General features: G+C 35.4%; 2 protein-coding genes across 23 annotated transcripts in view; one reads left to right on the forward strand and one right to left on the reverse strand.

Moving 5' to 3' along the window:
* The window catches only part of col14a1a (collagen, type XIV, alpha 1a), a 344,010-nt gene extending 324,254 nt beyond the window's left edge, over positions 1-19,756 (forward strand). For 11 of the 22 annotated variants that reach the window (XM_009292161.5, XM_009292162.5, XM_068214100.2 and 8 more), the window contains 6 exons: positions 494-529; positions 3,452-3,518; positions 3,619-3,807; positions 5,892-5,969; positions 6,538-6,693; positions 17,129-19,756. In XM_009292161.5, the coding sequence (XP_009290436.2) occupies positions 494-529; positions 3,452-3,518; positions 3,619-3,807; positions 5,892-5,969; positions 6,538-6,693; positions 17,129-17,412 (810 nt within the window). In that variant the 3' untranslated portion in view covers positions 17,413-19,756. Of the gene's footprint in view, positions 1-493; positions 530-3,451; positions 3,519-3,618; positions 3,808-5,891; positions 5,970-6,537; positions 6,694-14,119 lie in introns of all 22 variants that reach the window. The other 11 variants (XM_009292164.5, XM_073925954.1, XM_073925955.1 and 8 more) reach the window with 3 other exon arrangements.
* A 1,251-nt stretch (positions 19,757-21,007) lies between these two features.
* mrpl13 (mitochondrial ribosomal protein L13) overlaps positions 21,008-27,117 on the reverse strand; it is a 46,572-nt gene continuing 40,462 nt past the window's right edge. Inside the window, exon 7 of the mRNA NM_001020534.1 lies at positions 21,008-21,130. Within this exon, the coding sequence (NP_001018370.1) occupies positions 21,106-21,130 (25 nt within the window). The 3' untranslated portion in view covers positions 21,008-21,105. The remainder of the gene's footprint in view (positions 21,131-27,117) is intronic.

The raw sequence follows: 27,117 nt of genomic DNA on the forward strand, positions 1-27,117 counted from the left end.
TTGACAGCTTTATGATCAGTTATGACCCAGGTTATGGAAGAGCAGGGCTTTGTTAATTCTACTACTATAAATATAAAGCCATAAACTCTCTCTCGTAGGTGTAAAATTACTTTCAGTACTTTTAAATAAACTATGATCATATTCTCACACGTTCTGGCGCAACAACAAAATCCACGAAATCTATCCCAACAAGTCCTTCTCCGTGTTACATCTCATTTTTTACCCCAGATGTTATGATATCAGAATTGTTTAGCAGCCATGGCGCTCTGGCCACAAATCCCGGTCTGATTTCCAAAACATTAGGTCAGCGACGCATCCATTTTATGCATTTGGCTCATGCATTTCATCCGTGATCAATTTGGTCCGCTTTTACATTCAAATCTCCATCTCCAAACACATATTACTGTCTTTGTGTTTCTTATGTGTCATTTTCTGCTCTGACTCATTGAATTCGGAAATGTTTGTGTTCACTTTTTTCCCTCTCTCTTTGCAGGGGCCTGCCGGGACTAAAGGCGAACGAGGAGAGAGAGTAAGTTTCCAATCCGCATGTAAACTGTGCTGGAGTTTAGATTGGGGTGGTGGCACATGGCACAGCGGCGGACATTACGGTTTATCAGCAACAGGATTAAGAAGCTCGCTGACAAAGCTCTTGATCAAAAACACAGCGGCAGCACTGAATTATAGCTCTTTCTCTTTATTGCATTCTCTCTACATGGTTGGCGCTTTTAATTCAATCACTGCAGGAGCGTTAAGAGTAGTACGTGTACAGCTAAAGCTATCTATCAAACCTCACTGTGAGACTCGGCCCAGAGCTTCCACGCACTGGTATATTTGTGTTTTTTATTCTTCTGTTCTGATTTATCCACTGCTGTGGTACCGGCTGCCACACAAAGGGCGTATAGAGAGTGTTAAATTGGGCGAATTAAACACCCACGTTGTGCAGGCTAATATAGTCTCTCTGTAAAGCAGCTAAAGCGTATTTGTGTGTTGTTTGGGGATTTTTGTCACAGCAGCTTGTGGTCTTAATCCAGGCTTTTATTTTGCTTTTTAGGTGTTAATACTGGGGCTGGTGGGTTGGAAAATTCATTTCCACACAGAACAGTATGGTCCAAACTTGTAGTATAATTATATTTATAACACAGGCACAAATGCCTGTTTATTATTATAACAAATGGTACTTTTTAATTATAATTAAAAATATTAATGTCTGAAAACTTTTTTTTTTTTTACCTAAAACAAGGTTAAACATGCTTGAAAATTGTATGGTTGCATTTACGTCAAAGTAGCACAGAAAAATACATCCGAGTCTCAAAAGTTAGGGTGGCAAAATAGCTCAGATGTACAACCTACTAAATTTTAGTGAAGTCCTTACCTGAAGACATCTATGCCAATATACTATTATAGTCTTAGGGTGTACTCACACTATGTACAGTTGCCTTGAACCGTGCCGAAGCATGCTTGTCCCCCCTCCCCTCTGCCCAATGGCCTGCACTTACATTGCATCCGAACCGGAGCATGCTTGCATCATCGATGATGTGCTTTTCAGTTCAACAGAAGAGAAGCGCTCTCGCTCAGCACAATGGGCATTCCTTTATTTTACACTACACTCACACTACAAGCATATTACGCCAAAGCCCAAGTGCTCCGCGCTCTGGCACACTGCTTCCAACTGGGCCAGGGCCAGCCAACTGAACCGCACCTGAGCCCGATTCAGAGCACTCACACATCTCAAATGATCCGGGAAGCGCACCTAAGCACGATTAGGATAGCATAGTCTGAGTGTGCTCTTAGTGCCACCAGCATGAAACAGGCAATTTTTTTTTTCTCGGTACATACACGTGCAACATATTAGGGAGCATTCACACCTAGACTTTTGTTTTGGTACCTGGTGCTTTTCCCGCGTTAGCGTGGTTCGTTTGGCATATGTGAAACCAGCAGTCACGCTCAGACATGACCAATCTGTCCGAGATTGCCTAAATGATCTTTAGGGTGGGATGTTATTCCTACCTGTAAATGCGAGTTACATGTCAAATATGAAAGTGAAAGCTGAATGATTGCCGAGAGCTGTTTATGTGTCAGGAAAATTGACTGAACTGCAGTCTTTGTTTATCTGTTATTTCTCTCTATAATGTAAAGCCTATTGCATAATTCTAACTAAGAGCTCTGTATGAGAAATTCTTACCTCTGATTCATATTTGGTGACAATGTCTGTGGGTGTAACCATTCAAAATTGTTCCGATTCCAATTTACCAATTCAAAAGTGCAGCTTTTTGCTTATAATGTCTTATTGCTAATCGTCATTAATTAAAATAAGAACACATGGCAGCTGAGTGGGAAAAAAATAAATAAATTTACTGCCATGTAACTTGTTTTAGCTATTTTGGTCCATTTAGAAACTGCTGTGTGAATGCAAACCGTACCAAGAACAAAGTGCAACATTGTAAACATTTTAAACACTGTTTCAGAACAAAACAATCAATCTATAGGTGTAAAAGCAGCATCCTAACTAAAATAGGCTAGCAACACTAGATAATTGAATAAGCATGCTAGTAAAATTATATAACCGGAAGTAATATAGTAATCTCATTATAATGTCCAATCTGCCCCATTCATCACGTTTGTGGCCTGAACTCATGTAAAGGCCAATATTCAGTTTTTGTCATCTGCTGGCACGGCAACTGTTGCATATTAAAATAACATTGCAATAGTTTATTGTATTTGTTGGATTGAAGGCATATTGAGCTAAGGAAAATTTAAAACATTATTTTCAACACAGAATCCAGTCAAAATCTACAACCCTAAGGCTCGTCCTGTGGAAACTATCTAGACTTTGAGAAAGAAACATAATATCCTTTTTATTGATTGTCTGAGTTTTTGCAGCTCTCTACTTATATGCTCAGCTTAGAGGAAACAGAATACATCATACTGTACTCCCTGAAAAAAAAAACTAGAGATCTGAATGTAAAACATTTCCACTGTATATGTTTTCATTTTGGGGGTGACATGGTGGCTTAGTGGTTAGCACTGTTGCCTCACAGCAAGAAGGTCGCTGGTTCGAGTCCCAGCTGTGTCAGTTGGTATTTCTGTGTGGAGTTTGCCTGTTCTCCCCGTGTCGGCCTGGGTTTCCTTCGGCTGCTCCAGTTCTCCCACAGTCCAAACACATGTGGTAAAGGTGAATTGAATAAACTATGAGTGTGTCTGAGTGCATATGGGTGTTTCCCAGTACTGGGTAGCAGCTGGAAGGACATCCGCTGTGTAATACATATGCTGGATAAGTTGGCGGTTTATTCCACTGTGGTGACCCATGATGAACAAAAGGAATAAGCCGAAAAGCAAATGAATGAATGAATGAATGTTTTAATTTTTTTGCTCACCCATGTGTCAATGGCTTAAAATGATTGTGAGTTTAACCTAAATTAAAACTTTAATTCCATGCTGTTTGTTTCTGAAGGGTGACATGCAGTCTCATGCCGCTGTTCGTGCAATAGCTCGACAAGTTTGTGAACAGCTTATTCAGAGTGAGTTGACCATGTATTTTGTCTTACCTAATGATTCACAGGAAATCATTCAACCCCTGTTGACAAACCAAGTGATTTCTCTTTTCTTTGTCATGCGTAGGTCACTTGTCTCGCTACAACTCGATCCTGAACCAGATTCCCAGTCAGTCAGTTTCAGTACGAACAGTACCAGGTCCGCCAGGTGAGCCCGGTCGGCCAGGACTTCAGGGGCCACAGGGAGAGCAGGGTCCTCCTGGCAGACCAGGATTCCCTGGAGCCAGTGGGCAAAATGGCCGCCCAGGAGAGAGAGGTAAAGGTTTTTTTTTTGGGTTTTTTTTTTCAATAAAGTAACCATGCACACAACGTTTTAAAATTGTTGAAAGTTTTGAGGAAGTAATTATGGACAATAGTAGATGCATTTTTGAACCTTTGGAAATAATGCAAAATTGTCATGTCAAGGAGGAATTAGATGCATAAGCAAACTGCACAGGGGTTTACTGGAATATTTTTAAATCTAGTAGGAGTAGTATGGAGGATGATTAGTCGACGGTCCTCAAGAGTAATGTTGCCCTGCAGCTTAAGGTTAAGCCGTGGTTCTGAATCTATAATTATACGGAGCATTAACATGACCTCTGTCACCCAGTCCATTGCAGATTAAGTCCCATTTCTCAGAGGGCCAGTGATTAATTTTGTCAACATCTTGGCTGACAGCCCTGGCTAACCCTTATAGCAGCCATCATCATAAACAATATGCTGCTACTGCTCCTAAGTCTTTTTCATGGTTCATATTGGTAAGCCAAGAACAACTACTTCAAAGATGCCACAAAACATTATAGATACTTTAATCTGTTTTAGTATGCAACTGTTGAATAGACGTTGACAACCTCTTAAGCAACCACAATATAAACCAAAATCTAAAAATACACAACTTTTTCTTACCATAACTAAGACTGCACACAGTCTGGATTGGATCTGCATGTTGCTCCTGCCAAGAGCAACTCTAAATAGGAGTCTTTATCATGAGTGAATGTCCACAGTGCTTTAGTCTCCAGTTCTCAATTAGGACAGATCTGACACACAGCCTGAGGTTTTAGCATGAGCTGTTTCACCATCATTACTACTTTTTCTCTTGGGTCTGCACTCTCAAGCATTCAGATATCAAACAGGAGCATGGATATGATGCACTCAGGGCAAAACAGATCTGCTAATGAGGGATATTTGCCTGTTTGTGTTAACAGAGAGTCTGTAATGAGGACACACATTCAGTGGTTCTCTTTAAGGTTGCCAGTTTTGTTCTGAGGTGATGAAAGGTGATGCCCGCAGGGCATAAAGCTGCTTGCATCTACAGTGCTCCAACAGAAAGAAAGAACCATGACCAAAAACATAGCTGTTTTAGAGGTATTGTTAGCATTCTTATCTTCTTCAGTGGAGTTATTTTTTTCTGTCTGCCAGTTGAGGTAAATTGGATCAACTGGACCACTCGGATTGCTGTTTTTCACTTGTATTAAATTCATATTTAGAGACTGATGGATATGGGTGCATGGATAAAGTAGACATATGGATAGACTGATGGATAAATACAGACTGACGTATGCCATGAACAGATGGCAAGATACTATATATTGCAGATATGTAAACTGATTCTATGAATGGATGTATATTGTTGATGGATAGATGTGCTGAATGGACCCTGCAGGCACAGGATGTCAACATGATGTCATATAGAGGTTGTACTTCAACGTACCCCAACATCATAGGTACCTTGGATTTTGTTTGGAAATGAAAACCCAACATCAGGCTGACGCCAATGTCCAACGTCCAACCTAAAATCAACCAAATATCAATGTCTAATTAATACACCTTGACGTTGTTTGGACGTTACCACTATAACATCTATCAGACGTTGGATTTTGGTCTCTTTCCAACACAACCTAAAATTAACTAAATATCAACATAATTTGACGTCGTTATTGCACGTCAAAATAATGTTGTTCTTTAGATGCTGGCTAAAAATTTAATTTTGGTCACCTGACATAATGACGTAAATCTTACTTAATATTACCATCTTATGATGTTGTGTGCCTGCTGGGGAGACAGATGGATAAATCCACACTGACAGATGCCATGAATAGATGGCAAGATACTATATATTGCAGATATGTAAACTGATTCTATGAATGTATATATATTGCTGGTGGATAAATGCATTGAATGGATATGCAGATAAATGCATAGTACTATAGATGGAAGATTTATTAATGCAAATTAGTAGGTTTGATAGTCTGATCTTCTATTTCTATTCCAGTGGTCTGAAACAGGTTAAATCACATGGACTGAAGGTTACAGCTTCTTCAGAAGGTTTTGGATGTTCTAACAGATCTCTGTTTTTTCCAGGTCTTCCAGGAGAAAGGGGAGAGAAGGGCAGCCCAGGTGTGGGGACACAAGGCCCTCGTGGTCCTCCAGGATCTCCAGGTGAAAGACTGTTAAAAAGTGACACTTTAGTCCAAATAAATAATTTCTTTGTCCTCAAGTTAGTAGTAAAAAATAATAATTTCAGTCCGAACTGAAAAATAAAGCTCTGTATCTTCATATTGCTCAGACTGCGGGAGTTCCCGATATTAAATGTACCCTGTCAAAGAAAACACAAGCTTGCAAACTTTTTTTAATAACCTCTGCACACATCTTGATCTGTTTTGGGTTCCTTTGATTCCTCTCTAGAATATCAAGCAGATATTGAAACAATATTTGGGTCTGGGAGAAATGTTTTCCTATCGATTTTTAGCTGTGCAGCTTGTCGGTAGATTTTGAAAAATGTCAGCGTCGCTCGCTGTTAATTGCGCTTTGATCAATACTCTTCACAAATGAGATTCATTGAAGCAACACAGCTGTATGAGCTAGCGACATGTGAGAAGGATGTGGACTGGCATTAGCTGAAACTTGTATTTTGTGAGGAAGAGATCCAGACCCGCTGTGGGTGTGGAGTTCAGCTGCTTTCATTGTGTAGATACAGTATTAATGGCCAACATTATATCCCATTCAGGGCCTGCTGGAGAAGGGCGAACAGGAAGTCAGGGTCCACCAGGGAGACCTGGAATTCAAGGCACCCAAGGACGTCCAGGTACCCCAGGCAGTCCTGGTCCTGCTGGACCGCCCGGCTACTGCGACCAGAATTCCTGCCTCGGGTACAATGTTGGAGGTAATAATCTCATTCTCTACATCTGTTTCTCAAACTTTCAGTGCATCTGAAATTGCATACTTCAATTAATATATAGTACATGAAAAAGTAATGAGCCAAGTAATGTTTAGTGTATGGTACTTGACAATAACACAATATTGAACATATAAAGAATTTGTAACGTATTCTTATTCATTTCAAACACATTGGATTTATTGACCAGTTTACATAAATCTTATTCTTACTTATTTAATCTAGATTTAACTAACAAATGCATATTACATACAATTTATTGTAAAATTTGTATGTAATTTGAATACATAAATCCTTTTTCTTTGGCCTAATTATTTTTATTTTTTTGAGTGCATGTTCAAATTCATAGTATATGATAAACAGTGGGTAAAAATTCTTGGATTACCTACTACTTTCAGCAAGATGTGCACATCCATTTGAGAGACACATGGGACAATTTACAAATGCAAGTAAATCAATGCAAGTGAAGCATGAAGGTCATGTGTAAAAAAATTTAACATCCAAATTTCATTCATACTACTTATATTCATACTATAGCATATACTTTTCTAACTGTAAATTGAAATCAAGTACCTACTTAAGTATGCGATTTTGGATGCAGCCCCTGTCTGTCAAGGATTCTCAATTCAATTAAAATTTTCTTCCAGTTACTTTAAGTGGGTCTAATTTAATAATAAATGGGTAAAAGTGATCTTAAAGGTTTTGAAGCAAAATGTTCACCAGACTAACGATTATCAACTTTGTTGATAATTAAAATCTCTATTTTAATGATCTATGCTCAAAGTCTAAAGCGTATGGTGCAAAGTCATTAAGGGCGTGTCTGAATCCACTATTTTAAGGATGAAAAAATACACTCTGTGCCCTGGTACATGGTCTAACAGGGTTGTGCTTATGCTCTTAATGAGTTATGGATGTGTTTTTGAGATTAACGTGCATCAAAGTCCCATCTCTCATTTCCTGTAAGAGTCAGTAGCGTCACGTCAAGGTGCATTTGCTATTTACATTTTGTAAGTGGAAAAACTAAATGCTTCATTAGCGAGAAAACAATTAAACAAACCATCTGCAGCACAAGGATAAATAATAAGCCATCTCCATTCGGCCTCTTTACTTTACTTTTACTCTTTACTCCTTTACTTTCATGGATAAGGAAACGGTGTTGTACGCACTCCACTGAAGACATCCATTAGTCTACATATTTAGTTTAATTTGTTAAGCGCAAAGATTTGTTTCAAAACTCATTGTAAATTCAGTTCTAATTTCCAGCAAACGAATAAATGAGCAATAATAATGAAGTGTGGTCAAACACGAGTTATATCAAAACACGTCCTATTCTTATGCCCCATATAGTGATGCATAAGTCTCTAAAACCCAACAGGTGAACAAATCTAAACTTGTTTTTATTAAAAACAAATATACACATGCATATAATAAACAATACTGCTAATAATAATAATAACCTTATACACATGCTAATTGTCATGAATAAACTGAAAAAGACCCTCAAAATGAAGGCATGGAGGCAGTGGTTTTAATATTGATGTAGAAATTGTTTTTTTTTTAACATAATAATCCTTTTTTTTTTTTTTTCATATGTAAAGATATTTGTGTATTGCTGTACATCCTGTGTGTATTAAGCAATGTGTAAGCATTTGAATTCACAAAGGCACATAACTAACATGCTCTGCGCTGGACTTTAGACCTGCTTTTAGTTGGTCAATGGCGTGGTCTATTTCAGTTCTTCAAAATAGCAATATGCCAATGATGCGCCTTAACACTTCTGTTTTAGACCAGCACGCCATGAGTCCAGACAGTGGCACAAATAGATTTGCTATTTAAACAACGTGGTGCAAAATGTGAAAATTAGGGTTTGCGCTGGTCTGAAAATAGCAACAAATCACACCAAAATTGTCTTGCACCTTATTGCGCATGATATTGGGTGTATGATAGGGCCCAAATGTTTATTTGATGGAATGGTGAAGCAGAAATTTGCATAATACAAAATTTTAGTTGAGTATTCATCAGCTTTCACCTAGCTGATTATTGCAGATTGTAAAATTGACTTATATATTTAAAAACTAATACCCAGACAATTTCTTATTGAGCTGTGGTTTTAAGGGTTTGTTCACACTTCCCAGATCCGATTAAAATTAAATCCTGGTTTTATTACTCTTTTAATTAAGTTCATTTTAATAAGTGCGAATGCTGCTATTTGAACTTTGTTGTGTAATGCTTCAGTGAATTAAATGTATGTCTTTAATTAAATTACATCTAATTTATTAATAAAAACATTGAAGTGTTCAGTGTTTTGTAGAATATTTAGTGTTTTCTGACCTACAGTATCCTCTGATTAGCTATTTCAGAAATATAAAGCTCATTTTACTTTACCTTTAGGCTATATGTAGAAACAAACACCCATTTTACAAGAAAAGTGAATTGTCAACATTTACAATGTTCATCAGTGCTGTAGATCTGCTGGTTTCATACTCACAATGGTATGCAGGAGGACTAATGTGTTCATATTCTAATCTATTATTTTAATTATTAATATTATTATTTAAGATAAATATCAGAGCAAACTATTTCTCACTATTTAGAGGACTGTCCTTCAGGAGGATCAAGCATTAATTAGAGGGGTCAATCTCCTCCAAACCCCCCTGTAATTAACACCATGCCAATAACTCAACAAAATATGTATTCCGTGCTTTTTTTTAAATTTAAAATATTTTTCTGTTTATGTTTGCGGAGTAATCTACAATGGATTTAAACATAGCTTAACCAATTAAAATGAAGGTCCAGAACTCATCAACGACACAAACATTTAGCCAATGGAAAGGAACCATAGATGCCAATCAAGAATCTTTATGTTTTAAGAGTGCACATCTAAAGAGAGGTCTATAATACCCAGAGAAAGCCATCTGTTATATTTGAAGATGATTTTTTAGTCATGAAGGGGAGATTGCAACAGCCATATTTCTTCAACTCCTTCCAATAAATCTACTGTAAACAAGTTTGTGTACATAGCAGAGTTTTGACTTGCTGTCAGTTATAGAGAGGCTCATAGAGGATATATTTCTCACGTTCGGACTTGCCCTGTACTACTGAATAGGCAATATAGCCATAAGGAAGATGAAAGGATGCTAAAAAAAATGACGAAGAGTTTCTTTTATATCGAGTTTACTTCATATACTATCAATTGGAGGATTAAATGGTTCACCATTTAAAAGATTACTATTAATTTTTTAAATATAAATTTAATAGAAATAATATATCAGTAAATTTTGATAATAAATTGTGTTTATGCATGCTTTTTTCAGTTTTCAGTTATAATTGTCAGATTTTTTCTATGGACAACACAATTTATAATATGTGGTAATACAGTTTAAGTACAACATTTCACTGTTAATTAGTGCCTTATTACCTGCTCATTAATAAAATATTGATTGTTTATTATTACTTATAAAGTACATACTACTTCATGATCCCTAATTCTAAAGACTACCTTAACTATAAAGACCCAGCAAATTAGGAGTTTAGTCAGAGTTAATGGTTTATTAATAGCAAGAATTGTACCATAAAATAAAGTGTTATCTAATGTGTTTATAATGCCCCCTTGTGGAAAAAAAAATGAAGATGCTTGTGTTTATAATTACAAAGATCTATTTGCACAGGATTAAGATCACAACCTCTGCAGTTATTACTGACTAAAGGTCATCAGGTAATATTAATCCTATGCAAATAGGGCTTAAGTGAAAGAGTGAAGAGAACAGAAGATCGAACAGTTAATTTATTCTTAACATTGTGTGCTTATTTTAAATTAAAACACCTTGACGTATTTAAAGAAATATAACAGAATTTAGAACTTTTTTTACTTTATTCTAATGTGTTTGCTCCTTGACTCTGTTGCAAATCTCTTTACTGTGGTATTTAAATCAATATCTCTACTGATCAATGTGTATGGTGGTTATTTGAAAACAGACTAAAACATGCAACTCATTAATCATGAACTGGTGCTAACTTTCAGAACATTGGCCAGTTTGAATGTATAGTACTTTACAGTCACTACTAAAATGGTCAGATTGTTAGTTTAGAAAGAAAAGAAGAAGAAAAAACTAAATGTGAAAGGCAATGCATCTTTATTCAATGAACAAAAACAAATTTTGCTGCTCATCTTGATTATTTAAGTAGTGCATAAAGATTTAACCAATATGGAGGCTCCCCTAGCATGAAGACTATAGGTCCGCCTATAGGTATAGCAGTAACTCTGGCAAAAAAGTAGTCCTTTAAGTTTTTTTGCCATTGCTCCAATAAAGCAAAACCGGCAGACAAGTTGATGCTTTTTAAGCATAATTGGGTTAGGAAGGAAGGTACATGTACTGTAAATGCAAAGCTAAAAGACACTTTCTGGTCCAGAGCAAATAAACATAAAAGAATTAAACTGCAAGCAAGAACAAAACATTAAACTTTCAAGTTAGGAATTGTAATTATTGTATGGAAGACTATTTTCTGCTAGATTAAAAAATAAATAAAATGACTTTAAAAGTAAAAATTCTGATTTGGCAAGTCAAAATTATGATTTATAAATTCAAAACTATTAAATATTATGGCTTAAAGTAAAAATGACAATATTCAAAGTCAAAATTCGGACTTAACGCGACATTATGATAAACTTTTTTTCATAATGACTTGTAATAATGACTCATAGTAATGACTTTTTTGTAATAACATATAAGTGTTTTGTAATAATGAAAAACTCATAATAATAACTTTCTTTCCCATTGTTTTGATTTGCTTCGCATATGTGCAGTGTGCAAATGCGCCTTTGTTTTGTTCACATGATTACAATAGTTTCGGAGCAAGAGAGAGAGGCTGCACTTTTGCAAATTGTAGCCCACAAATATATTTCTTTTATTTGATCATTATATCCTTGTTATTGTATTTGATCATTATATATGTGTGCGAACTTAGACACTAGATAAATCTTTCTAAATACCTCAGTTGCATATTCATTTTTCGCTCATTTTTAAGACACTTTTATAAGGTTTAACAGCTACACTGAAACTTAACACAAATAGCCAAACATGTTTGTAATATGTTTATATTTTTTTTATAAATATATTGTTATTATATCTTTATGATGTGTGAAGCATGTCATAATAATGAGAAAGTATCTTTTGGGATTTTAACACTTGTGTGCTGTTATGGATGTTTCTATGAACTGATTTTAATTAATTTGGCCACAATTGTGTTTCAGCAAATGGAATCTTATTTTGACACATATTATGGGAAAATGCTTTGAAGTTTTCCAAAAACTCAACAATACACTCAGAGCAAAAATACTACCCTTTTGTTATTTTGGTGGCAGTTTTTGCCCTTCTGACTTCCAATAAACGATAACCAATTTTTTTGATAGCAAAACCATGACAACATATTTTTATTCTTGATTGTTGGTTGTTTTCCCTGTTTACTCCAAAAAAATGTTTTCTTTTTTTTTTTTACTCATTCAAACTACTTAATTAAAATGAGCTGAAACGACACATTTTTTAGATTTCATTGGGACAACTTAATTTTTTTATGTTCAATCCACATAATTTTGTTAGGTGTTAGCTTAAGTTAACTTAATCGATTTGTGTGGGGACAACATGAATGAATTGTGTGGAACCCTGCATTTATTACATTGTTGGGAAGAAGTACAATTTTTTATTAGTTATTATACAGAGTGTTAAATAATAAATATGATATGAGAAAAAAAAGCAGCTCAGCTCTCATAGTAAGTGTATTTATACACTGTAAAACCCAACATTTAACTTTATAAAATGAAATGAATTCACTCAAAATTTACTGTAAGTTAATTCTACTCATTTGAAAAGAGTTTTGAACTCAGTGTTAAGGTAACGAGTTAAACGCCTCATAACTTCAACTTAAATATAGATTAGTTTTTTAACTCAATTGGTTTGAGTTCTCTTTATTTATTGGGTTTTACTGTGCTTAACTTGTTTTGTTTACTCAAATTGGTTAAGTTCTCAGTACTCATTAGGATTAGTTTTTGAACTTAAATGGTTTGTTGCAATCGGTTTCCTCAAATGGTTTGAGTTACCTTAACTTATTTCAGGGGTATCCAAACTCGGTCCTGGAGGGCTGGATTGGGGTTGCAACTAAACTTTGCAGGACACCAGCCCTCCAGGACCGAGATTGGACACACCTAACTTATAGGGTTTTACAGAGTGTACACATAATGTTGTCTTACTCCATATTAAAACCAGAAACTTGTTTTCAGCTTTTATTTTTTTTAGTTTTTGCAAAGGCCTTCCTAGGGTATGAGGCTCTAACTGATGATCAACAGTAAAAATGACAAGTTTTACCACTTCCCAACAGAGAAAACCACCAACAATCAATAATGCATGATTATATGGTGTCATGGCTTTGCAATCAAAACATGTTGTTATAATGGAAGTCAATGAGGTAAAAACGGTCAAAAACATAATAAAAGGGTGGTCAATTTGAATAATACACAAGGGTTAAGCCATAAAGTCATAGTTTTGACTTGACTAAGGCATGATTTATTATATTTTTTCACCTGGTGGAAATAGACTTCCATACTATTGAGCAAACTATGGAGAGAACAATCTGCACTATCTTCTTTAACAATCTCAAGCGCTTTTCACATTTTCACTTGAGACTGTATTTCCATAATTGCTTATGAACATGAGCCATGGCTTTACACGAGTGGTCTGACTTTTAGTCCAATAAAGCTGGCCCTTCCCAAACAGTTATGCGACTTTTAAATTTCTCATGGAGTCTAAATGCTATGAAAGTTTAAGTGTGATCTGTGCGCTTAGAAGATGTGGTATTTTAGTGAGACATTTTCAATATGGGAGGCTGGACAGAAATGGACAGCACTCTTTAAATAATTGATTTATCGGATCCTAGCAAAGCTTTCTACTGAACTCCCCACAAATTACTGCAGTTTTGTACTCTGAAAAAAAGAAAAAGTGTGCTAATGTTCTCTGGGGTTTTTGCCATGTAAGGCTGTTAAATGACAGTGTAATATTCCACTCAATAGATGAAATACTGCATCAACACTTTTAAGATCTATAAAGGTTATAGCTTAAAGCTTTCACAGTCAGCATAAAATCTTAATAGTATTGCAAATTGCCCTGTAACTTATTCAGCCCTCATCTTTGGGATAATACTTCATTTCTAATGAGAGAACGTGCGTTTTATGAGTATTGACCAGGTTTTAATGCCTTATTGAGAATCCTTGACTCTCTTTCTCAAACGCCACTATGTAAAGATTAAAGTGTGAGTCGGTCTGGCAGATGAGGTGTTGTTTAGAGCATGGTGTGGTTTATATGGGGCTCTCACTTACCGCAGTGTCTCTCTCCTCTTTTTCACTGTCTCACACCTGCATGTGAAGGTCCAGATCAGTATGAGAATGACTACTGAGAAACAGTAGAGTCTTTCCTCTCTCCCTCATTCCTTCATCCCACGCCCTTCCATGCGCCCAAACCAAAGACTATATCTGGGGAAGGTCTTTTTCCACACATTCCTGAACTCATGGTTCTCTCTGGTTCTCCAACACTCAACATGTCACCACCATTGAAGGCCCTTATCTTTTAACCCTCCTTTCAAGCTGATTATAAAGTGTTTTCTACCTTTTCTTGCACTTTTTTTGGCTTATGAGGTTTTGAAGTCTACACTCTTGTAAGTAAAGGCTCCAAAAGGGTAACACAGTGAATGAAAGTGACTTTTATTGACATATTACTAGTTTGAAATAATATATTGTATAAGAAATAAAGAGTTTAGATGTAAAAACCTGTAAATTCCATCTGAAAATTTCTTTTAAATGAGCATTTTTATCAGGCTCCTGTATGTGTTCTGTAATATCACTTTTATGGCAAAGAATAAGTCCTTTTCCTGATCTTTAAAATAAAATATATTAAAATAAACAAAGGAGAAGAAAATGTTCATTTTGTATGGAAATTTCAGATGACACTTGGAGGTTTTTGCATCTGAACTCTTTAAATAATATTTAAATAATTAAGTCACAAAAAATGTACTGGCAGATCATTACCACCAACTTAGACATCTAGACAAACTAAAAATGTCAATAAAAGTCCCTTTTTATTTATTTATTTTTTTGAACATGAATTGATGTTGGAAGAAAAATGCAGGTCTCGTAATGGAATTCAAAAGCAAAGAAAAAAAAAAAGAAAAAAAACATGGATCACAAAATTAGGAAAACTGCTAATTTACAGATTTTTTTCTGAGTGTATATATGTACTCAATATTCCACCAACAATTCGGGTATTATGAGCTTCCATAAATGTGCACAGAATGTATCTCTCACATAAGAAAATCTAGTTTGATTGAGGAGGTTATGGTCTCAAAATGAAATATAAATGATGCCGACATAACACCAGCAAGGGGTCATTCATATACTAGAATACTTATACTCATGCTTAAATAATTAACAAAATACTGAAATACTAAGAACCATAGAAACACATTGTCACGGTGCCCATAGACCAAAAAATGAAATAAAAGAAAGACATGTCTTGCCCGGTAAGTGTTGAATGTTTTTTAGAGTAATTTTCAATCAATTTGAACATAGTTTAACCAATTAAAATTAGGGTCCGGAACTCATCAACAACACATTAACGTTCAGAAATGGAAAAAAGAAATATAATAAAAAATAAAAAAAACATTTGCAAAACCTTTCATTTTTAAGAGTGAACATCTAAATCAAGGTGAGGTCTTATTATTATACTCAGAGAAAACCATCTGTTAGCATTTCTGTTCATCTTAATGGCAGCTGCTGGATTATCACGGAACCCCCGCAAATAGCTGATCTGAAATCCATTTTGCTCATTATTTGAGCCAATCACCTGAGCTGAAAACATCAAGCAACTAGGCACCTGTGATCATTTTGTGATACTTGTATATTGTTATTTAGACATGTTAAGTAAAAATATTTTAATATTCTTAAACTTTTTTATGCTAATGAATACTTAAAAAAAACTATTTATAACAATGTCTTAATGACAGCTGCTTGGCAGGCACAGGAGCATGTTTGGAAACTTGTGTCATTGCTCACGCTCAATTTTCTTTTTTCTTTGTTGTTGTTGAGCCTGAGCCATTAGACTAATTACTCTAGAGATGATGCTGATTGTCTGATGGCACCACAAGAATGCACTGTAAAGCCTAAACTATACCCAATTTCATATATGTGTATGCTAGTTAAATGCAAAGCTTTTTAAAATATACTTAATTTGACTTATTTCATCATCCACAATTGTGTTTTTCAAGCATTACTGTCCATTCAGTTCATGTTGTTTTGGGGATAGTTGCCACCTTGTGGATGCAATAAATAAATAAATGCATGTTACGCTGGACTACAAAACTAGGCTTATATCGCATGTGTATATTTTTGGCATTGGCAAAAAATACATTGTATGGGGCACTCAACTTGCAGTCTGTGTGGGTCCTAATGCCCTAGCATAGTGACAGTGACTCTATATACCATCAGTGAACCAAGTTAAACCAAGGTCCTGATTCTGTGGTTAAAAAAAAAAATCCCATGGCCCTTCTCATAAAGAGTAGGGGGTGGGAGGCAATATCGCTCCATCAACAATTACCCATCATGGCCACCCAGTCATCTTTATTCCACTATATAAATACACATTACTTAATTGTTGATCATGTTCCATGAATATATTTTGTAAATGTCCTACTTTAAATATATCAAAACTTATTTTTTAATTAAAAATAAAAATACACATTGGAAAGAACTTAATTTGGATACTATTAACAAGATTTTGTCAGTATTTCAATATTTTGAACTTTCCGGTTCCAGATTGTTACAGTTTATCTTATAAAAAAACAAGTTATAATGTAAAGTTTTCAGATAATGCATAAACCACAATTTGTAAAAACTAAACTAGACTGTTTTTGGTCCAGGGTCAAATATATGGTCTGCACATTATGTTACAAATTTTTGGTTTAACATAGGTTACTATTCACATGACGAAATTAGCATCATGAACACTATGCACTGACCTTCAAATATGCATACAAAAATGAAAGATACCTGGGGCTTGGAAACCCTCCAAAATCAATAAGTCACTGTATAGTAAAAGAGCCACACTCACTCGTTATTAAAAAAAATGGCTGCCAGTAACAATTATTTCAGCCAGGTTCAACACTTAACAAGCAAGGGCTAAATAAGTCATGCTAACAATTAACTGTTGATCCATCAGTCCGAACTAATCTAATGACAATAACAACTCTCTTCTTCCTTTCTGCACTGACTTTGTTCCTTCATTCTTTGTCGTTTCCTTCACTCTTTCTAACTCGACACCTGCTCCCCTGGTGGTGGTGACTGAAAAAAGAAGGCAATCGATCTAATTCCCCCGTGTTCCCATAGTACAACAGTTGTCCTCCAATCCCTACCAAAACTACGGCCCCGCCACCAACTACAACCCTGAGGATGAGGAGGAGGATGACCCTTATGGCGGCTACCAGGCCTACCCTCCTCAATACTACCAACCCAGCTACCCCGACCCCCGTGGCGCCAGGCCTGGCCCCGTACACCCTGGTGACACGGCGGGCATGAGGGCACCCGGCGCACGCCGCTTCACCCGCAGCACAGCTGAAGAGGGCATCGTCCATCAGCCGCAGGAGCATGTGAAGGAAGAAGAGCTGTGGTGACCGACAGATCGTCCACATACAAACACTTTTCAGCATAATGTCCTGCAGGATTGGACCGAGGGAAATCCGAAAAGTGCCTGCTATATGCATCCTTATTGGGGCGGGTGAGTGAAGATTAGGAAAAAAAAAAAAAAAAAAAGAACTAAACTGTGCCGAAATTCATTCAGTGACTTTTCTGTCTTTTGTGAGGCTGCATGTAGCCAATGAAACGAAAAGCTGAAGGAGGAACTCTGCAAATACGTTTTCTTAATGAGTGTTTTTGAATTGTTGTCTAGGTAAAATACACACAACATTCTGAAGATGAAGACAGACATTTTACAGCATAAATATGTATTATAATTGACAATCATTGGCAGATTAAAATTTTTTTTTCAGTGTAGCTTTACAATAATGATAATAATGAAATTTAAATTATAAATATTTAATATTATTGTTGTTGACGACAATGATAAAAAGAAATGACATCATAATGTTATTTAATTAAATCTTAATTAAATTTAATTGTCTACATAACAATAATAATATTAAATAATAATAATTTAAATTTGATTATCATTAACTGTATTATTAGCAGTGTTGGGGAATGTTAAAAGTAGTGCATTACAAATTTAAGTTACTCCCAAAAAAGTAACTAGTTAGTTACTTTTTATGGTAATGTGACACTTTATTTTGAGTTTCTCATTTTGACCTGGCTGAGGCTTGATCTGTTTCAGAGCTCTGCAATTAACAACACATTATAATTAACTGTATAACCCTCATTTACTTTATATATAAAATAATAACAGCTAAAAATTTGGTGTAAGATAAGTCTTATTTAAAAGTAAAATCAACTGTCCATTCAGATAATCCTCTTTTCCTTTTTCTTCCATCTGTACAAAATAATGAGATAATTTCTTTTACAGAAATGTTAGGCCCTGCCATCTTCCTTTTCCGTTTATGTATTCTCACAATGTGTGCGGGATTTAAAGTGACTTTGTTATATTTTTTAAAAGTAACTCCAATATTAATGGTTACTTTGTTTTTTGAATGCGTTACTTCACTCCTTACTTAGAAAAGTGAAATTATTAGGTAACTTGCATTACTTGTAATGCGTTACCCCCAACACTTAATGTTATTGTTATTATAATTATTAACAATAAAATAATAATATATTTTTCTTATGAATAATCTTAAGGAAAAATAAACTTGTATGATTGTTGCATGCTTGGGACAGTAATGCGTTACCTCACTTCTTAGAAAAGTAAAATTATTTGGTAACTTGTGTTACTTGTAATGCGTTACCCCCAACACTTATTATTATTATTAACAATGACAATAATCATATGTTTTGTTATTATTAATAATCTTAAGGAAAAAGGGACTTGTATGATTGTTGCATGCTTGGAAAATGTGTAAAATAATAATAGTAATTAAATACTTTTCCTTTTTACTGAACACATTTTCAGTTTTAGTTAGTTTTCCAAACTGTAATTTTTGCCAATTTTGTCATGCTTAAAAGATTAATTTCACTAAACTTACTTACATGCATTCTTCACCAATCTGCCAGTGAAGTGATAAATATGTAACCTAAAAACCTAAAACATAATAATAACAATTTATCATCTGAAGAAAAGTCTTAATATCTTCCATTTAAAAAAAGCACAATACTTACTGGACTCCTCAATGAAGTTTTTTTTTTTTTTTGCTGGGCAAACAACAAAAACACTGATTAACAAAATGATTTTCGCAGCCAACGGTTTGAAATGTCGTCCATATCTTTTTATAAATGACAGTAAGGGGTGTCTGTACAGTTTGTGTTTTATTTTATTTTTAAGTGCAAATTGGTGATCTACTATGTTACATATTTCACGAATGTTTGCAGCATTTCATCTTGAACCGGCTGCTTAACATATATTATTTTACAGAAGAAAATACCTCCATCTGATGCTCCCATCACTAGCAGTTATTTATAAAAATCTGAATTCTTATAATCACTCACCAAACCTACTTTTCCCACTGGTCCTTTACAGCAACACCCCATGTAACGCCACACATTTTGTCTGAACTGTAACTGTATTATGTGAACTTATTTCCATATGGTGGTATAGTGCCATGCAGAGGATGCAGTAAAAGCTCTCCGACTGTTTTATTTTTTTTGTATAAAGAAGAGCTCAGCCTGGCATCTTTTGTGTCTCCGTGCTCCTGTTTCCAATGGCTCTGTCACTGTGAAAGAGACCTGAAGAGTCAGAGTTAGGCCTGTGGTCTACCGTCCGCTCATAACAGACCTTTCAAATCCACAAACTTATTTATTTTTACTTTATTATTTGTTTTTTTTGTAACCAATAAAACTGTACTGCGAAAATGACTTCTTGTTTTCCATTCTGTCTGCGGCTAATTGTTCAATTTTACATTTTAAAATGTAACAAATCTCCTTTTTAATAAACTTGTTCTTGCTTCGTAAAGTCAATTTTACCTTTTTATAAAAATATATGCGGCCAACATTGCGCTGACTAACAAGGGCGTTTTATTTCCATGTCAGCAGAGTGTTTTTTTAATGAGCTAAGCAGACTTCAAAAAGGCCAAAGTAGCATCAGAAAGGGCTTATAGAGTCATATGACGTTAATTAGGGCTGAAGCGGCAGTTGAATTAGAGCTGGATCTGGCTTCAGAGTGGATGGTAAAGTCATTTGCGGGACAAGCAAAGACCAAAGAATCTGAGCTTTATTACTGAAGAGTCAAGACTAAATTAATAGGGCTGCTCGGGCAGTGGTTTATCAAGAAATTCATCTCTATTTGGCATGCGTTTGTGCTTAAAAAAAGGCTAATTTTACAGTTCAACTAGAGTTAAACTGTTTTGTGTCAATCTCTGAATCTGGCGGGAGTACGGGTAGTTTAGCTTAGCATAGATCATTGAATCAGATCATTTTACATCTAACTCAAAAATTAACAACAAGTTTTAATGATTTTACTCTTTAATGCTTGACTCTTCTATTACATTGTGTAATATGACTGATGAAAAAGTTGCTGTTTTGTAGGTTGATAGGGCTAGGAACTATAATTCCAGTGTAATAATCAAGGAACTTCTCTGCTGTACCCTGGTTGCAGCAGGCACATTATGCAGCACCTCAAAATGATCTAACTTCCTTCAAAATAACCACCTGCTTGCACAGAAAGTGTGTGCCAGTCACATTGGAAGGTGTCAGCTGGGGGTTATTCCCAGCTGCTGTGTAATATCATTGCTCTTGTGTAGCCACGGTTCCTATTACACCAGAATGTAGTAATGTAGTTACACCAGGAATATAGTTCCTAGGCATGTCAACCTAGAAAATAGCAAATATTCCTTTTTTGGCCTTAGTATATGTAAACAACAGTAGAGTCAAGGTTTAAATAGGAAAATTATAGAAAATCTTTGGTCTTTTGAGTGACATGCTAATGGTCTAATACGATTCAATGATTTATGCTAAACTAAGCTAACAGTGCTCCTGCCGGACCCAGAGATGTGCTGAATGAATTCAAAAATAATAAAACTTGACCGTTTCATTCTAGGGAAGGGCAGACATTTTTTAATTTCCTGTAAATACTAACCATAAATGCTAAACATTGACAAAAGAACTCGGTTTTGTTTAGAATTTGAGAGATAATTTATTTCACATTAACGATATAAAAAAGCATCAACATGTGTTCTTGAACTCCAGGCCTGGCAGCATGGCGATGGTCATTTCATCCTGTAGTCTTCAGGCCTGTGAAAACACAAAAACAGAAAATAGAACTCATTATTCAAGAATCAAAAAATAGATGCCCGTTTACAAATTATATTAAATTCCAAAAGAGTTCGAAACAGAAACTCTGACATTCCTTACTGATTTACATTTACAGCAGACGCTTTTATCCAAAGCAAATGAAAAATTAGGACAAGGAAGCAATTTACACAACTATAAGAGCAACAATGAATAAGAGCTGTAGGCAAGTTTCAGGCATGTAAAGAAGGTGTAAGAAGCAAAACATTATTATTATTTTTATTTTTAATTTTTTTTGTGGTAGTTAGTGGAGGAGCCAGAGAGGGAATTGAACAAACAGTTTAACTAATATATTGCCAGAGTTATCAATCAACTATCAATTTATATAGCACCTTACTACAACCAAAGGGCTGCCCAAAATGTTTTACAACCAAGCAGCAACCTCCTGCTCTCCCTTGTAAAGCCAATATGGAAGTTACTGAAACTGCAATTCATCAACTCTCTTTTTGGGGGGCTGGATGCAGGAATGTTCTCTGACTGCAGTGATAAACTGGCCAATTTTACAGCTGAAAAAACATGTTTACAGCCTGGTACAAAAGATGGTTTTGATTCAAAGAGCTAATATTACCCTTCATGACAACTGTGAGGGGGTGTTTTTTTTTTTATTTTTTTTTTTTATAACTCATCCATTTTGTTTATATTAAGTTTTATTAAGTCTGCATAATTAAGGTCATGGCCACTTGAGTGTCTCAGTGCTCGCTGTCTTGTCACCTCAGATGATTCCGGCTGATAAGCTGTTGAACTCGGCATACAATTACACATAGTATAGCATGCTGTGTGCACTTAATTGTGTTCACAAACTATTCAAGTTTCGTCCATTTCCCAGGTGAGTGAAATTAAATACTTTTATATCATATCTATTAATGTATTTGTTTTACTGAAGATAATTTATCATTTCTACTTTTCTTTAGACCTGTAAAGCACTCCAGGATCTGACAGATTGATTAGCTGTAGGCTATAGAACAGTGATCTGAAACGCTTTTATACAGTGTTATGCCTGGATTTCATAAATAACCTTGCATTCATTAACACAGACTGTATTTAAAGTAATTCGAGTTTTTTCTCCTGTAGAAAAATGTCATAAGAACAATGCTAGGTGGCTTAAAGAATTACAACAGTGTTTTTTTAAAAGACGAAACACTTTATTGATATAGTGTACAGCCAAGCACATGTGGTCAGAACACAAACAAGTCGCAGGTAATGAAGTATTAAGCGTTTCTCTCAAAGAAAAGCCCGTCTAAGCAAAATGCTAGTAGGCATCTGTAACTCCACTGACGCTCCGCCTCTTTTCCCTTTTTTGGTCACCCCAAATGGGTGTGATGACGTGTGTGAACAAAATGGTGACGGTTGGCCTACTTGTTTGCCTTCAGAAACCTATGAGTGACGTCACAGATACTACATCCATATCTTTTACAGTCTATGTTTACAACAATAAAACTAATTTACACATTAAAGGGGGCTTGCTACGCAAAAAGACCTTTTTAACCTGTGAATATTACCAGCTTCTAATATTAAAAATGTATTAACTTTATCTTTAATAATCACACTTGATAAAAAAAAAAAACAGTCTGCAGAAGCACTTTGATTGACACGCTCCCTTTGTACAAGGAAAACCCCATTGGTAACTCTACCTCATTAGCATAGGACGTTAAGGTTCGTTCATGCCAGTTCAAACACCAGGCACTTTTGTTCATGTGCACTGAGCTACTGAAGTTACAGTAAACAGTACGTGATGGCGCTCAAGCCCAAAACTGGCAATGTGAGTGCACATCGAAGAAGATACCCAGAAGAGATATGAACGTAGAGCTGCTTATTGCAATGGTGAACAATAATAATTTCTTCATCGCTAGAGCTGGAGCTTCTACTTGAACCATCCAAGCTTGTTCGATTTGCTAGTAACTTTAATAACAAGCATTTCAACTTTCTGTCTCCCTCTTCTGTGTTACGAACAGGTGTCAGATGCTTAAAGTTGTGTAGTGCCATTTATGGCATGGAAAGATTTTGCATACTCTTCTGCTCGATGCAAGTGAAATTCGATTGGGTTTGAATCCGGAAAAATGTCTCAAAAAAACACTGATGATAAATGCAAACGAAAAGCGTCCCAGTATGTACGAGCCTTTAGTCTTGTTTTTGAATCTGCCACTATGCTGACACACAGGCATCCGAATATCAAAGGCAATTCTAAATCCATAGGTTTAAAGTTCTACTTTGAATGGTGGCATATTTGTGACCATGAGTAGTTAGTAGGGAGTAGTTCAGTAGGGAGGGTAGTCCACGGTTTTAGACCTGCCAATGCAAAATAACCATCACTTCATTGCTTATACCTGATCTGGGAACCTTCAGCAACAATTGACTGGCAGTTATGATAAATTTGTGAATATAAAATCTCACATAAATATGAAGGTGCAAGGCCATTAACTGCATAAAATACTACTGCAACAGTAACAGTATTAACAACAGTGGTTTAAATCATTTCTCAATTTAACTGGGAGCCAGTGAAGTAAGTAAAGGACAGGTGTGATGTGTTCATTTCTTTGATTATGGTTCATTCCAACAAAGTGCATTGAAAGTCCAGACGAGAGCTAACAAAAGGCATGAATGGCTTTTACCAGATCGCTCTGGCTCAGAAAAGGCTTAACTTTGGCACAAAAGCGAAGCTGGAAAAAGCTTGCCTTGATCACTGAATTAATTTATCAATCTTTAGTCCAAATTCACATCCAGACATTTAACTGCATGCCTAAAATGTGTAGATGGAGTGAGATGATTTGGAGAGAAGTCATTGGACAGGTTTGAATTGCCAAACACAATGCACTTTTGTTTTCAATCAGAGAGAGAAAGTTGTCAACTAAAAAAGTGTATCTGAAGAGTTTGATGCGACTGGGAAAAGCATTTGAACATAATCAGCGTACAGATAAAAAAAGGGACCTTATTGTTTACTAATGGATTGACACTAATGGAAACATGTATAAGGACGATAAAACTGGGCCCAATATGAATCCCTGAGGAACACCAGAAATCAAGGGGGCAAGATAGGAGACATTACCAATCATAACTGAGAAACTATAATTAAAAAACAATAAAAAAAAATACTGACTTCCACACAATCGATTTGTGTTGGGCAAACACAAGACACAACACAAGAAATAGTCAACTTATTTGTTTTTACTAATTTAAGTAGATTGAAGATTAAACAATTAAGTTGATTCAGTGGTGTGATGCACTCAAAAAATATTTTTGTGTCTTGTTCAACCTAATATATTAAAAATGAGTCGAATCAAATTTGCAAAAACAATTAAGTTAACTTAATCAAATGGGGTTAGGACAACATGAAGTAATTGTGTGGAAGCCAGCATTTTTTACAGTGTGTGTGTGATCTATGTAAAACGTCTTTAAAAAATAAAACTATAAAACTTTTTTTTTTTTTTTTTTTTTGAGATAAGATTGCAACTGAATAAAAACTTTTTTCTCAGACCTTATATAAAAAGAGAAAATGGAACACTGGTCTAAAATTAGACAAAACAGCAGGATCAAGATTAGGTTTGCTGAGGAGATAATAATAAACAGTCGAGACACACACTGAATTGAGAAAGTTAATAATAAATGATAAAGACAAGGTCCCACAAAAGAAAGAGTAACCAGACCATTAAAAGAGCTATTAATACTCCATACTGATACTGACCAGGTGTATTGGCCAGATAAAGAAATTAGGAAAAAAAAAATGTTGTTGTCCTTGACATATGGTTTAAAACCTTGTTAGAAGGAGTTAAAATATGCTGATTTTTAATTAAAAACACCATATAAGACAACTATTACTAGATGAGATAATATTTAGCACATCTTTAACAGTATAGTGATACAGTCAGAAAGACTGTACAGCAGTACGGTCACTAAAATATGCAACTTATCACCACCTAAGATCACAGCTAGTGTTATTTAACCAGCGGTCTGGTGGATTTCCTCTTGAATACTGCAATGAAATCCAGAATGCCTGAGCAGGTAGAATGAAAGCTGGAAAAAAAGTCCTCTGTGACCAGCGAAGCCAGAGTTGACTTAGGCTATAGGTTATTTTGTAAAGTTATTAATTGCACTGGTCGCTCCTGTGACTTTTTAACACAGCATAAATAATTAAGCACCGAATGTCGAGATTTGTTTTCAGCCATATTAAATTTTAATTAAAGGTTTCACCCCTTAGATTACTTATACTCTCATTGTATGAAGAAACTTGATGCAAGAATAATTTAAGAACGCAGCTGAGAGACGCTGCATAATTTGACATGGCATCCCATAAGTGCTTCTTCTCATTTACATGAACATTAGTTAAAAACTTCAGTGTTTGTACAAAAAAATAGAAACTGCTAATCTACTGCAAATGTGGCCCTAATGGTATAAGCATTAACATCAAATTTAATAATAAAGAAAAGTACTAAAAATACTGTTTTAAAATTTAAGGGTTTGATTATTATTATTATTATTATTATTATTATTATTATTATTATTAGTAGTAGTAGTAGTAGAAGTTGTAATGAAAATGTTTCAATAGTGACACATAATTCATCAGTGTCATTATTATTTAAACATTTTATACAATTCTCACGGATAAATTGGCAAATCAAAAGGGTAGGTTTTCACCCTAGAATTAAAATCAGACAGAGATGATATAAATTTTTTGTAATATAGAGGGTCAAAGCATTCTATCTAGGACCAGCTACTGTAAAAGCACGGTCATCTCTGCATTTCAGCCTAGACTTAGGGATGCATTATAATCTCTGGTTTGATGACCGAGAAGAGCGACCAGGTTCAGTCAACAGATCTGACAGATAAAAAGGTGCCAGGCCATTAAGTGATTTAAAAACCAAAAGAAGAATTTTAAAAGTGACACGATATTGCACAGGCAACCAGTGCAGAGTGTAAGACTGGTGTGATGTGGTCATGTTTTTTAGTACACGTTAAAAGCCTTGATGCAGCATTTTGAACTAACTGTAAACAGGATAAAGCTGTCTGACTAATCCTGAAACACAGTGAGTTACAGTAGTTCCACCTAGACGTCATAAAAGCATGAGTAATTTTTTTTTCCTAAATAAAAAAAGGTTTTACAGTTGTTAAGAGTCGACGCTGAAAAAAGCAGGATTTGACCAGTGCATTTATCAGTTTATCAAATATCAAGCCATTAAAGATAACACCCAGAATGTTTTTCTGATGCTTCACAGAAAAGCTTGATTTAACATGATTAACTGTAGGCGCACCAGAAGAATTTGATGGGCCGAACACATATTTCAGTTTTACTCTTATTAAAATCCACAAAGTTCAAAGACAAACAGACTTTCACATCCGACAAGACAGACAAAATGACCATATTATTATGCTGTAATGTGTAGGCAGTGTTTTTAAAAATTGTGCCTCCTTTGTTTTCATTCTCCTGGCTTGTGCACAAGCTAGTAATATATCTCTGTAAACAATAGCGTTCAGCTGTACATCTGGCCCTGCCATTGGTACTTTTTTTGTTGTGCTACAGGTAGGTACCCTTTCAAAAGGGTACCCAAAAAGTGGTATAGTTCGCTTTTTAGTACCATTTGACAGTGGAAGGGAACATACTGTAAAAGCATACCGAACCTTACCATACCACTCAGTAAAAACAGGCTATAGGAGTGTCCAACTCACTTGAACTCTGTTTTAGGGGTATGTAAATTTGAGTTTTATCTGCATAACAGCGGAAAGACAGACCATGCTTTCTAAAACTAGAACCCAATGGAAGCATACATAATGACAAAGAATAGAGTTAAGATGGATCCCTGGGGAACGCCACATGACAAAAAGGCTGACTCAGATGAATGTTAACCAATGGTGACTTTAAAACTATGATTGGGATGATAGGATCTAACCAATCTAGGGCACTTCCTTTTATGCCAGCACAGTGCTCCAAGTGGGCCAGC

This window comes from Danio rerio, chromosome 16, assembly GCF_049306965.1.
Source record: "Danio rerio strain Tuebingen ecotype United States chromosome 16, GRCz12tu, whole genome shotgun sequence".
In the NCBI taxonomy this organism is placed as follows: domain Eukaryota; kingdom Metazoa; phylum Chordata; class Actinopteri; order Cypriniformes; family Danionidae; genus Danio; species Danio rerio.